The sequence below is a fragment of the Eurosta solidaginis genome, chromosome 3, assembly GCF_040869045.1.
Source record: "Eurosta solidaginis isolate ZX-2024a chromosome 3, ASM4086904v1, whole genome shotgun sequence".
In the NCBI taxonomy this organism is placed as follows: Eukaryota; Metazoa; Arthropoda; class Insecta; order Diptera; family Tephritidae; genus Eurosta; species Eurosta solidaginis.
The window spans coordinates 225477569-225491497 of NC_090321.1; the positions used below are offsets into that span (position 1 = coordinate 225477569).

General features: G+C 41.9%; 1 protein-coding gene across 9 annotated transcripts in view; it reads right to left on the reverse strand.

The window, feature by feature from the left end:
• The window catches only part of Nox (NADPH oxidase), a 69729-nt gene that overhangs the window by 14972 nt on the left and 40828 nt on the right, over positions 1 to 13929 (reverse strand). For all 9 annotated transcript variants that reach the window (XM_067775319.1, XM_067775316.1, XM_067775318.1 and 6 more), the window contains 7 exons: positions 8895 to 9009; positions 7134 to 7231; positions 3249 to 3369; positions 2979 to 3129; positions 1505 to 1590; positions 1321 to 1445; positions 1014 to 1246 (listed from right to left, as the gene is read on the reverse strand). In XM_067775319.1, the coding sequence (XP_067631420.1) occupies positions 1014 to 1246; positions 1321 to 1445; positions 1505 to 1590; positions 2979 to 3129; positions 3249 to 3369; positions 7134 to 7231; positions 8895 to 9009 (929 nt within the window). The remainder of the gene's footprint in view (positions 1 to 1013; positions 1247 to 1320; positions 1446 to 1504; positions 1591 to 2978; positions 3130 to 3248; positions 3370 to 7133; positions 7232 to 8894; positions 9010 to 13929) is intronic.

Consider the following 13929-nt stretch of genomic DNA (forward strand, 5'->3'; position numbering starts at 1 on the left):
TGAAAAAATTTTAATAAATATGCAGGCAAGTTCAGTCACTTCTAGATCGCCTTCGATCGCAGATCGCGAGAGCCTTGATTGTAGTTTGGCTAACCGAGTAGATATCTAATTTTCTAAGAGTAGCGGTGCCGGACTGAACCATCCAACCAGTTAACTAGTCCACTGTCGGAGTTAGGTCCCTCACTCACTCCTCTCTCGAGAAAATGAAGGTTTTGAATTTTGCACATTAGGCAGTAGTCGGCATACAATAGTTTGTATTGGCTGGGAAACATTTGAATTTAGTAAAAATGCTGGTGTGCCCTAATCCCTATCATTTAGGGCGCCATGGATCCAATAAGCGCTGATCGTTATACGTACACCAATATTTTCGTAACTCTCGTCGTGCCCAGTGCGTTCCACTACATCAGCATCCTTTAGAGGAGTATAGACTTATACTCTAATCTCATAAACCAGTGCACGACCCTTGCGAGATCTCCAGGCTAATGTTGGTTCGCCCCCTACGTCATTAAGAGCTAACCGAGGTCTTCCTAGCCGTATCTTTCAAATTGGGTTTCCCTATCAGAAAGTACTCAATCGATGGAAGCAGGTATCTTATTTCTCCTAATGAAAGGAACTAGTTCGGTTTTGCTGGATTGTCAGCCAATCCACATTACTGGACCCACATACCCAACCATCATTATCGATAATACCCCCCAAAACCTTCGAGGAGTGCATTTATTCATACAAGAAAGAGTATGATCCGGATGGCACTGCAGAACATAGTACATGCCTTTAAGTCAAGGTCCTTAAAGAGTATGCCATGGTCATCAGAAAGAGGGTTCTTAGCTGAGTTTTTGGTTCTTCTCCTTTCATTATTCCATTTCCCATACACATTTGAGATAGGTGGCAGCCCTACCAAAATATATATTTTTCAGTTGGCTTTTAAATACCTGAATCAAACCTTTCCCAATATGCAACTTATAATAGAGTAGTTTCACATAAAAAAAAATAATTCTAAAACTTTGTATACTCACCACAAGCCCTTGCCACAATTACAAAACCGTTACTCGCTCGATATTGTATGGCACGTGAAATGAAGAGACACACATTTATGGCTATATATAAGTAGAGATAAGACACGAAAGCTTGATTATTTTTCATGTATGCCAAAGTGAGTTGATGTGGTATGGCAATGTCACGCCAAGGTGGCCATCTGCACTTTCGTTTCGGTGCTTCTTGAGTTATGGGCACAAGCCAACGATCTATGCTGCAAAATTTAGAAAATATTTCTTAAACTTAACTTTTTTTGATTCAGTGAGCTCTTAATTGTGTTGAACTTACGTTATACTGAGATTCTCTAATAAGCCACCATGCTTACTCAGCTGATTTTTCAAAGCTTCATAAGTAATTTCACCACGATTGTAAGGATCGGCATCCTCGAACATGGCGGTTGTAAGATCTTCAATCTGTGGAAGGAATTATTTTGGTTTAGTGTAATATCTCGATTTAAAAACAATGCGCTTACTTGCTCTTCAGAGAACTCCATGCCATTCTCCTCCATGCAAGCTCTTATCACACTGTGCAACTCTTTATGTTGTATCAAACCGTCACCTTTGGAATGAAATTGGGATGAATTTATTGATATTGAAAAGGTGAAAGCTTCAGAATTAAATCGAGACAATTTGAAGAGTATTTATTGACCGCGTCGTCAAATCTCTGAATCATATGGCATTGTTTTCGCGATCATGGTGATACTTCAGGAATGTATCCGAACTATTCCGAGACCTTTTCGATATTAATTTGGTACTATCTCCGGATCCGGGATAGCTTTCGCAAACCTTCCGGGATCACATTAGGAATGTTTCGAGATAACTTGGGACCAAAAACTTATGGATCATTTCTGAACTATTTCAAAACTGTGAAGACTTTTGGGATGGTTTTTGTGATCGTTTTGAAAATTATTATTATAGGAACTAGGAAGCAATTTCTGAATAATTTTGACTATTATGGGATTGCTCAGGGGATCACTTCGAGACCATTTTGGGACTGTTTTATGAAAAATGTAGGGACTAGCTTAAGAGAGCTTAGGGATTTAATAATAATTTGAGCACTGCTTAGGAATAATTTCTGAGCTGTTAGGAACATTGCGAAGCTACTGTTAAATTTTCGTTTAGATATCATTTTGGACCTTTCTTTAGCATTTGGCATTATAAAGTATCTGTTTTGCGATTATTACTGGGTTGGTTGGTGTGGGTAAAATTAGATCGTTATGGATTCGGGATGGTGTTCGTGATAATTTAAGAAACAATCTGAACTCTTTTCAAGTTTATTAAGGGATGAATGTATGTATCATCATGGCCTTAACAAACGCGGTGAGTTCTGCCTTCTCTGGATTAGATAAAGAAGCAAAAAATGGGTTCTGCGGTAAATGAGGACAAGACGAACCACTTTCTGTTATCCCAGAAAGAATCGGTACATTCGTGACTTAGCAGCCACGTTATTGTTGACGGACATAAATTCGAGGCTGTGAAGGATTTCGTCCGTTTGGGAGCCAGCAATTACAGCAAAAACAATATCCGGCTCTGTGCGTGAAAGTAATTCAGTCGACACCGCAGTTTGAAAGTAAGGGAAGGAGGGTGGCGACATCCACTGCGATGGAATGGGCATGTGGAGGAAGACCTGACTTCCCTTGCTGCTCCCAATTGGGTTCAGTTATCGCTAAACAGGGATAACTGGCGTGACTTGTTACGAAACAACAAAACCGCTGGGCGGTTAAGCATCAATTAATAATGATGATGATCATTAAAGTATCATTTCGATACTGTGTCGCGATCATTTGGAAACTGTCCCCGAATCATTTTATGACTACCCTCGGAACATTTTGGAATTGTTTTTTTTTTTTATCAATTCGCAACAGTTAGGGAATCACTCAAAACTATTTCGAAATTGTTTTCGGGACCGCTAGCCCCTGGTAAAGACTTATTATTATATAAACTCACCATCAATGTCGTAAACTTTAAATAAAAAACGTATTTTGTCATCAGCTGACTGGCCGGAGAATTGATGAATGGCATCGATGAACTCTTGTAACGATATTGAACCGGAATTATCTTTGTCGAATATTTGAAAAACACGCTCCGTAAAGAATGGCTACATCATCAACGTACCCAAAACAAGCCATTCATAGAAGAAGAATTAGAAGAAAAAAATAATATGTTGATAAAATGGGAATAAAAGTAAATCATGCAATTGGTTTGAAAGTTACTTACATTTTTCGATGTTACAATTTTTTGGAACTCCTCGCGCCGTATCTCTTGCTCATTGCCCACGGTACTGCGAAAGAGCTGTTCCAAACGTGCCAAGGAACTCTTATCGAAACCAGTGCGAGGACTGAATGGAAAAAAATTAAATTTATATAAAATGAATGAAAGAATACTAAAGTTCGGTTCGAATTGAATTTTATATACCCCACAGAGGGTCTAGTGATATGCAACACGCCACCTTTTGATAAGCCATTCCAAGGTACTTTCAATACTCAATACAGGCTTCTCTTCACTGGAAAGGATTGTGAAGATTACGAGCCCTCTCAGAGACTCGATTCTCGATATTACAATTTTCACGAAGGCATTCAAGATGTCTTGGTTACTAGGAGCCTGGGAGCCTTTACAACCCTACCATCCACTTCCGTATTTAGGGGACTCAGGATTCAGCTAACCCCAAGTCTTCGAAATCCAAGGAGCATGTAAGCCATTGCAATCTACTGATACTACGGCAGCTTGCCTGCTAATGCATACTCCGACTTCGGCACCTAACTACGGCTGAAGGTACTGGCTTCTTGCACTTGATGAACTATCTTACGCGTCAAAATTAATGGTTAAAAAGTTGTCAATTGATATTGACGAGAAATAAAGTCCAGCTGTAGCAGGCTTACAATTCGATAACTTCATAGTGGCGGTCACTGGATAAAACTGGATAAAATTAGTACTAGTATTGTTAAAAAAAACCTGAGAAGCTTCATCGATCGTGTTATGGAATAGAAAGCCTTCGAGGTAGTCGTCATCAAGGTAGCAGTAGAGCTGCACCTTTCCTTTTATAACTGCCACGTGGAATCTATTCGAAACTAGTGAAGAACTTGAATTTATTCGACCTTTTATGATAAGATAACCATAGCAGCGTACAAAGTCGTTCTGCAGTCGTGCTCGCTAAGTAATCGTTAAATACATTCTCTTAGTACTTATCTGGACGGTGGTGGTCAAAAATGGTTGGAACTCATCCTTTAGGCACTAGAACGCTCATTAAAGATATCGCAAAGTCCGCTAGATATCTTGTGGGACTATCTGAGAAACCCGTATCTAGGTTAGGTTAGGTTAAGAGGGCGTGCGTGGGTGATACCCACACTTACACTCGGAGACATTTTTGTCCATTGTGAGTGCCCTCAGTAAGTACAGGGTGGCGGCAACTTCGTTTAGCCCCATTACCTCCTAGCGGTCCTCAACGAACCACTTGCTTTCCCTGATGAACCCAAGAAGAAGCGAGACGTCCACCTTCTCAACCTCTGCCAGGCTGTCGAGGAAGCGTGAGTCCAGAAATCTGAGCCTTCCTTCAAGCGCCGGGCATCGGCAGAGAAAGTGGTAGATCGACTTCTCTTCCTCTTCATCCAGATAGCTTCTGCAGAGGGAGCTTGTTGGTATTAGGTAGGTATGCCTGTCGTAAGAGGCGACTAAAATACTAGATTCAAGGGGCTGTGTAGCGTAACCCTTCAGGTTGCCAGCGCAATATACAACTTCTCTAAACCCAATTGTCAACCTCACCTATCCGCGGCGAATCCTGATTCACTAACAGACGAGGCTCTGGCGACCCCAAGCTCCTCATGAAACTTGGGGTGGGGAGGGAGGGGGTGGCCTGAAGGTTTAATGTGGCCACAGAAATCGTTCCCGATATGGTCGGGATAGCACCTTAATGGTGCTGTGGTACCGGAGCGTACCGGATCTGTATCCGGCAAAGGACCATCACAACAACAACAACGCGAAAAATTTGGCGGATACATTGAAATACCGCAGAGCTCTGTGTTTTCTTTTAAATTCCAAGGAGCGCTGATAATTGCCTCAGTTTATCGTAAGGTTTTCGCTGAAGCTGCCCTGGTCGTCAAACGATATATCTTCTCGCTGGGAGAAGAAAAGGAATACATGAAATCGGTGCAGAAGTAAACAAGGGAATTAATTCTCCAACTGAATCCAAGGTTGAATCGACCACATGCAGAGGCCAATCGTTATCTGACCCAATTCTTGACCGTTCACGTTGCATTGATTTCATTAATTAGCGCTTAGCCACCTAAGCCGGTGTCCCTGTAACTAACGCCAATTGGGAGCACCAAGAAAGGTCAAGTCTTCCTCCATCTGCCTCTCCCAACTCAGTGGAGGTCTCCCCTTTCTCTGCTTTCAAACTACGGTGTCGATTGAAATATTTTTTTTTTGCCCGGAGTGTGTCCATCAATTTGCATAACATGACCTAACCAGCGAAGCCTTTGGGCTTTTATTCGCTGTAGCAAAGTAAAGCTCATACAGACCGGATCATGAGTTTCCGGAGAAATTTTCCTCGAACACTTCAAGAGTCATTTCATGTTCTCTCGACGCCATCCATGATTACGAGCCATACATTAGGGCAGGTGTGATAAGCGGTTTGTAGAGCGTGATTTTTATTCGCCAAGAGAGGACTTTACATTTCAATTGCATACTCAGTCCAAAGTAGGTAAGGTTCCCAGACAATCTCGAAATTATATCCGTCAACAGTGACGTGGCTGCCAAGACGCGAATGCAGTTATTCTTTCTTGTATGACAGCAAGTACTTCGTATTGTTCCCATTTACTACAATACCCACTTTTTTGCCTCTGATCCAATCCGAAGGACGGAAACTCCAAATTGCTTATACTGTGTGAATCTAGACGACGTGCGCCACACCTTCTTCAAATGTGAACACAGAATGAAGCTGCATTGTCAGTAGAGGACTGAAATGAAGTACTCGGAATGGAGCTGGTGCGAAATGCTCAGTAACGAGCACCTGGGTTTGAAAGGGCAATTCTGAATAATGTATTCCTGGAAGCTGACGCTCTCCATTTCGAGGAGACCACTCCCTTACCTATCGACGTATGACCTGAGAGAGATGGGATACGGTGTGATATACGCTTTTCAGTAAAGCCAAGGAGATTACTTGGCATGTCTCCGTAACGAAGTTACTTATGCTCAATGCTGTCTCTGGTACAGAAAACTGAGCATAAATATTTTCCTCTTTCTAAGAAACTCAGAAAATACTTGTCAGCTATTCTAAGGGCTGCAAAGGCGTCGGGCGATATATAAAGTAGTTCTGACCAGAACTTGCTTCGAAGCGTTCAGCCACAGTTTTAGGGCCTGGGTTATAATGGGAGCACATGCGATAGTGTCGTAAGCTGAAGCTGTTTGAAGGATGAAGAGGTGGAGTCCTTTAATGGTGTATCTTAAATTTCGTTTCTTACGAGAACTCACTATTGGGTATATAAATAAAGGAATTAATGTACATATATTAATAGCTGTATGTACCAGCAAAAGCAAAACGCACCACGGGAAGATATGCCATCATACCGACAGACGAGCTGAATAAGAAAACATTCTTAGTTGATTTGAGTTTGTGCAATAAATTAGAGATTTATTAAAGATTGCAACTACATATTGGAGGTTGACTGATTAATGGAATTGCGTACTTCATGTTTGTTTACTGCACTTACGGTCTACGGGCAGCCATACGTCCACTCAATTGGTCGAAGGTGCACACACACACTTACAAACATATGCACTAGCATGCATGAGAACCTGCCATCAATATCTATAGAAGAGTTGCATATAGAAAGCTTTTCAATGATGACTATGCGGTGTAGCATCTGTGGTGCGTTTTAGCAACTCTTGTAATGGCGAGCTGGCAGCGTGTTAATCGATTTGTTTGCAATTTGTAAGCGTTCAGCATGTAAAATGTTAGTCGTATATTAAATTTAATGGCAGCACTCATATGTTGCACATTGCCAAATACTATTGCTAAATATTTAGATTCATTCGCATTGGAATTGGTTTTATGGTTTGCCGCCTCCGGTTTTGAATGTGCGCTAATTTCGGCCGTGGGATACTTACCGTGAATTGGTCAGGTGTGAAATAAATTCCATTATTTGATTTGTTGATATTAAATTTGTGCCATCGATATCGATCAGGCGATACAATTTATCTAAGATCTGCGTGGTAAAGAAAAAAGTACATGCGTTAATTTGTAGCTGTAGTTTTGTTTGTATAAGTCTTATGTACTGCAACCCCTCCCTCGCTTTGCTGTAGTTTAGTCTAAACTTTCACTAGCACTCTGCCGCTACCGCTCCTTCTCGCTTGTTCTTAACCTTCTCCCTATTGCTTAAATTTTTCCAATCCTGCTCTTTATTTTCCCTTAAACTTCCCCATTAACTCTCCACTTCTCTTCTGATTTTTCTCCGTTTTATTTTTAATTTCTCTTCCCGTTCCTTTACTCTTCGTGAAATGAAGCGCTCAGAAAGGAGCTGACGCGGAATGACCCATAACGCCCGCCTGGGTTCGAAAGGAGCAGACTGAATAAAGTATTACTGTGGCTTTCCCTATCATCCCCGAAACACTTGGCTTCCAATCCACTACCTATGATCTGAGAAAAATAGATGGGATACGGTCAGCCGAAATATGAGGCATATACTTTTCACCAAAGCCATGGAGCTTACCTAGTTCACTTTTGTATCGTAGTTATGTTAAAAGCTGTCTCTGGTACGGAAAATTGGTCGGGACGTGGGTGTTTGGGTTTTATTTGGTGTATTTCTGAGAGAAGAGAGGGAGTCTCTCTTTACTCTCCTAATACTCGCGCTATCCGAATTTCGACCCTCACTTCCTTCTTTGCTTATTTTCCATTCCACTTTGTTCTCCATTAATCTTTCTCTCTTTCTTTTCGATTCCTCTTCCCTCCTTAATCGTTTCCTTTTCTCCTTTTCAATAGCCTTTCTCTTTCTCTTCTTCTTGCTCTCCCTCTTCCGCTATCCATTTTGTTTTCCAAACTCACCTTTCAGCTCATCCCTCTTCTTAGGCTCTTATTTAAATTATTTTCCTTACATTCCTCCCCCAATTTCGTTCCTTCCTCTTTCTTTTTCTCCTGATATTCCTATTGTTTTTGAACCCCTTTTTCCCCTGCTCCCCTTTCTCTTTCTACCTTCCTATTACAGCTTGCCCTCACCATTCTCCCTATTCATATTTCTTTTCTCCTGATCTACCTTTTCTTCTCTGTTTTCTTTATTCGCAAAGAATATGTACCCCATATGATTCGAATATTGACCTACTTAACTCTATTTGAAAGGGAAACCCCTTTTCCTTCACCCTCGCCGCGTTTTCTGCTTTTAGGTACTGACGGCCTTGGAGGATGTGATGCGAAGAAGGAATGTAGCGCTATTAGTAATTCTTGGCTTTTATAGTATAGTCATACCTCGCCTAGATCTAGTGTGTGGGCTTTTGAAAGTCGTTACAGTGCATATTTATGTATTAAGTGAACTTTGTAAAGCTTTCAAAAGCGATAACTCTAATAACTTTTTGAGCTAAGTTATTGAAAAATAGTATGAAAGGATCACCCACTTTTATATATAAATATTGGAGATACTCACTTAGGATGTATAACACGTAATATCTCTTCTCTATAACTATTAAAGATAAAATACCGAAATTTGACAGAGAATATGCTCATGTGAAGAAAAAATATAGAACTAAAATTTTTTTGAAAATGATCGTGGATCCAATGACTTTAGTCCATTTAAATTCTTATATAGCCACGCCCTTTTTTCCAAATGTAGTGGTTTTTTTTCATCCCTCATGGATTCTTACTATGAATTTACAACTTACACCACGGGCTTGCCAAATTTCAGTAAAGTTCTTTGGCGTTATTTTGCTATTTTCTCCACAGATCACATAAGCCACAGATTCGAGTTGTTCAGCAAAATCCATTTGTCTATCATCGCTAGAAATTAAAAAAATAAATTAATAGGAAATAGAAAATTACAGGTGTGTGTTTAGATTATCACAAAAACAAACAAAGCACTTAATTTATGATCATGCAATTGAAATCCACAAATGTGGCAAAATTAGCAATAAATATTTGAAAGGAAGCAAATGACGCAACTGGACTTCCTCCTCAATTTTTAGCTTACTCATTAGCATTAGATATGAATGTAGGTACTTAAAGAACTGAAGGTTATGACATAAGTTCAACAATAGATGAGATAGGATCTTACTACACCGATGTGAGAGGGCAACTTCATTCCATCTATGGATATATTTGTTCCCAAAACTAAAAAGAGAAGTAAAGAGTCCGCGTGGGACTCCTTCTTGTAGAAAGATACAAAGTACGCTTGGGACTTCTTCTTATAGTTATTGTTGTTGCAGTATTCTACTCAGGCGTCATGCTTTTCTAAAAGTAGGCTAATTAGTTTCGCCATGATGTGTACAGGAGCCTTAATCACACATAAGCCAAATACTACAGATAAATAAGTCTCTCTCTAACATCTCATGAATATACGCAGCTCAACACGCAGACCGAAAAGGTATATTTGTAGAACACACCCTTTTTAACAATTAGTTATTGTGTTCTAGAAATCTTAGAACTGCGAGAGCTACACTTTGGCACATGTAGTTGACATTGAAAATGTCTTCGTAACATTATTTGCAAGGAGCTTGCTCGAAATGGACTGCAAGGCTCTATAGTTTTATGGATTGACTCTATGCTCAGAAGTAGGGCAACTTAAGGTGTGGGCTGGGTTAGTAGAATGTCTATAAGGGGCACTCCTAAGGAAAACCTGACCAGGAAAGCTTCTGAAATCGTCCTAAAGGAAAATCCAGAAGGCCCCGTATTGTTTGGAAAAAACGCGCTTACTCATTAAACCAAAACATGGGAAGAAAGCACTCGTGGATAAAGTATCGATTACTGCGATATTGCATCGAAGCTGCGACGATGCCGTGTACCCGCAAAGCAGATGCTGTCAGGATGAGTTTATTCACAGCTCTTCCTACCGATATCCAGAACTGCAATTAAAAGCAGGTACTAAGTGAAGACTAATTAGGTAGCATCTGATTGGACGCATCCACAGTACTCGGTACAAACCGAGACTTTCATAATGAACAGAAATGTCTTTGAGAGATGAGTGTGGGAAGTTCGCAAACAAAGCCTCTCAATCTATACCTTTACAGGAGCAGCAGATTCTTAGGAGATCCTGCCTAAATGCATGAGTTTGGCTGATGGTATTGTTGCTGGGAATATTAACCATTTAACCTATTTTGACCATAAGCATTCAATACAGTATTGTCTGAGCTGCTTTGTTTCCCCAGTTATTTATAGTTCTCCAGTCGTTGTTAATGTTGTTGTAGCGATAAGGACACTTTCGAAGGCCTTGAGGAGTGTTATCGATGTGGATGGTCCTTTGCCGGATGCAGATCCGGCATGTCCCGGTAACAAGCACCATAAAGGTACTAGCCCGACCATCTCGGGAACGATTTGGTATGGCCACATGAGACCTTCTAGGCCATCCTGCCCTCCCGCACCCTAGATCCGTCAGGAGTTCGGGGTCGCCAGAGCCTCGGCTGTTAATGAAACAGGATTCGCCACGGGTAGGTGAGGCTGACAATTGGGTTGGAGAAGCTATATATTGTGCTGGAAACCCCTTGAGACGGTTGCGCTACACAACCCTTTGAATCAATTTGGTATTTTAGTCGCCTCTTACGACAGGCATACCTACCGCGGGTATATTCTAAGGCCCCTAACCCGCTGGGGGTTATGGTTTTCCTAGTGTGTGCCTTTGTATCTTCACAGAAAGGCTCGACCATAGAATGCACCCTTCTTGGCTAGGTAATCTGCCTGTGCATGCCTTTGATCCCCAGGAACCCATTAAAACAAAATCTTGGGTTTGGCTCCCAGACTATTTAGGACTCCAATGCATTCATCCACTAGCTAAGAAGTAGTTGTGTAAGACTACAAGACACGCAAGGCTGTCTGATATAATGAGGATACTCCTCGAGGGTGAGCCTCTCCGCAGCCATTTTCCACCTCAAACTTCTATTGGATGGATTTCTGACTAGTATCGATTTATTGAAGTTCGGATCATAGATACCAGCTCTCGCTTTTTCGAACATGAACTAGACCTCTGAGTCAGGGTCATTACGTGGATTCCCTGTTTCCCAAAGACTGCTGTCTACAATGGATACCTCAAAGTTCTGTGAGATTCTAATAAATGCTAAAAGGCCGTCCAAATCAGTCTTGTTATAGTTATAATTAGTTGTTTACTGCCCAGAAAGACGATTCGGTTATTTACTGAGCCAGCGGATTTCCCCAAGATTATTTGACTCTTGCTTGAATATCAAAGATTGTTTATTGTTAGACTATTTTATGGCTTGTTGATTCGATATGTTCGTCATTGTGAATCAAACTATGTGTGATATCTTCTGCATAGACGTCAAATTTCCAAAGTGATTGGATCACCGGATTTGTAATTGACTATCGCTGTCTCATTCTGTATCTCTTTCTATCACCCGCTGAAGATAGCCGGCCCTATGTCCCACTATATTGAACACCTTGTTAAAACGCTAAAAAGTAGCCATATTGAACATCCCGTCAGGCAGTTGACGGATAAGATATCACAGTTAGTTTGATTCACAATGATGTTCGTTTTACGTTTTTGTAAGTATAAAGGAGGGGATTTTCCATGAAGTATATAGCCAAGAGTGCTGTTAAAAAACTTTAAGGTTGTGAAGTCTAGCGGATTATAGGCTAAACTTTGTTGATAAAAAAGTACAAAACTCATATGGCAGCATGCAAATTACGATGTGAAATGAGATGCCTATGGCGCATGTTATATGTCAAAGAAACTCTTGTTCATAGCTGTTGAAGTAGGTGGAAACCGCGCGGCATGCATAGTTTTTTTTTGTTGCAAAAAGTGTGGCGGAAAGAAAAATCATATACAGCGCACGCTCGATAACGTGAACGCTCTAAAGCGTGAACACCACAAAACGTGAACGGGCATTTTTGTGCATTGACTACTCTAGGATAGGTTAGGTGGTAGCTGCCCTGATAAGGATAGCTCACTTGGACAACACGAAGGTCCGTTGTGATACCACATACACCAAAAATAACGGTGACTTAGATCTAGCTACTTAGAGAATCGTAGGGTGGCAACGATAAAGCTCCGAATGATACCGATCTCAACTTTGGATATATCCTCGGGAGATCCAAGTGAGTCGCGACCGAAGTACTTTCGCCTAGTTCTGTCAAAAGCTGGACAATCAAGCATAAAGTGATTTGGTGATTCCACCTCATCATCCTCCATACAGCTGCAGCAGGATGGAGTTTCCAGTATATTGAGACGTACCGCATGGATACCCATGGGACAGTGCCTTGTCAAAACCCCAATGACCATTGATAGTTGAGCCTTAGTGAACCCAATTATTTCAGCAGACCTCCTGCCATCCACTTTTGGCCAGAAAGATCTTGCTACCCTGCAAGACGTGGTATCCGCCCAACGTTTGCTGAGCTGATTCGAGGCCCAGCTATGGAGGAGCAATCCACAGGTGGCCAGCGGGATCCCGAAATCCCTACAGCCATCTTCATCCGGTTCAGTTGTACCGATGCGGGCTAAGAGATCCGCTTGACAGTTACCCGGGATATCACTATGGCCCGGGACCCAGATAATCTTAATTGTAAAATAATTCGATGCAATCGCAAGCGAGGTCAGGCACTCCCAGACCACCCTCGATCGCACTGTAGTTGAGCTCAAGGCCTTGATAGCCGCTTGGCTATCAGAGTAGATGTTAAATTCCCTAACCGTGGTAGCACTGGATAGCATTCCATCCACCGCATTCTTAATCGCAGCAATTTCCGCTTGGAATACACTGCAGTGATCAGCCAACTTAAACTTGCGGCTTAAATTTAGCTCTTGACAAAAGACCCGATCTTGCACATTGGGTATCCAGGACAGTTTCTTGTCCAAAACAATCCCCAAATATTTAACCCTATCAGAAAGTACCAACGGTACCCCTCCAATCGAGGGAGTCCTGAAATCGGGCATCTTATATCTCCTTGTGAAAAGGACCAATTCCGTTTTTCCCGGGTTGACCGCCAATCCACATGATTCAGCCCACCTAGCCACAGTATCCAGGTAGCCCTGCAGAACATCGCGCAGGGTGCCCAGAAATTTGCCTCTGACTAGGATAGCGAGGTCATCTGCATAGGCAACCACCCGACAACCATTGGCTTCCAGCTCCACAAGAAGCTCGTTGACTACCACAACCCAGAGGAGAGGAGATAGGACATCCCCCTGTGGCGTGCCCCTGCACACCTTCCTCTTAATTATGGCCCCTCCCCACTCCGCTGCGACAATTCTGCCGCATAGAAGTTTGCTAATAAATTCAACCAGAGCCGCCTCGACTCCTAAACCCACCAGAGCTCTTTCGATTGCCCCCGGTAAGACATTGTTAAAAGCTCCCTCGATGTCTAGAAAGGCACCCAGAGCATACTCTTTGTGTTCTAGGGACCCCTCTATTTGCTTTACAATCGAATGGAGAGCCGTTTCCGTCGATCTGCCCTTGCAGTACGCATGCTGTGAAGCCGACAGTAACCCCCGAGGTATCCTTTCCCGTAGGTACAGGTCAATCAACCGCTCAAACGTCTTAAGAAGAAACGACGAGAGTCTGATTGGCCTGAAATCCTTAGATGATACATGAGAGCTTCTGCCGGCCTTCGGAATGAAAATAACCCTAACCGTGTGCCAAGACTTCGGGATATATTGACTACTCTAAAACGTGAACAAACCCAAAAAGTTCTATAACATGAACAATAAACGTTACAATTATTTGAATGTAGTTTACATTGATCTGGAATTGGGGAATCCGCTAA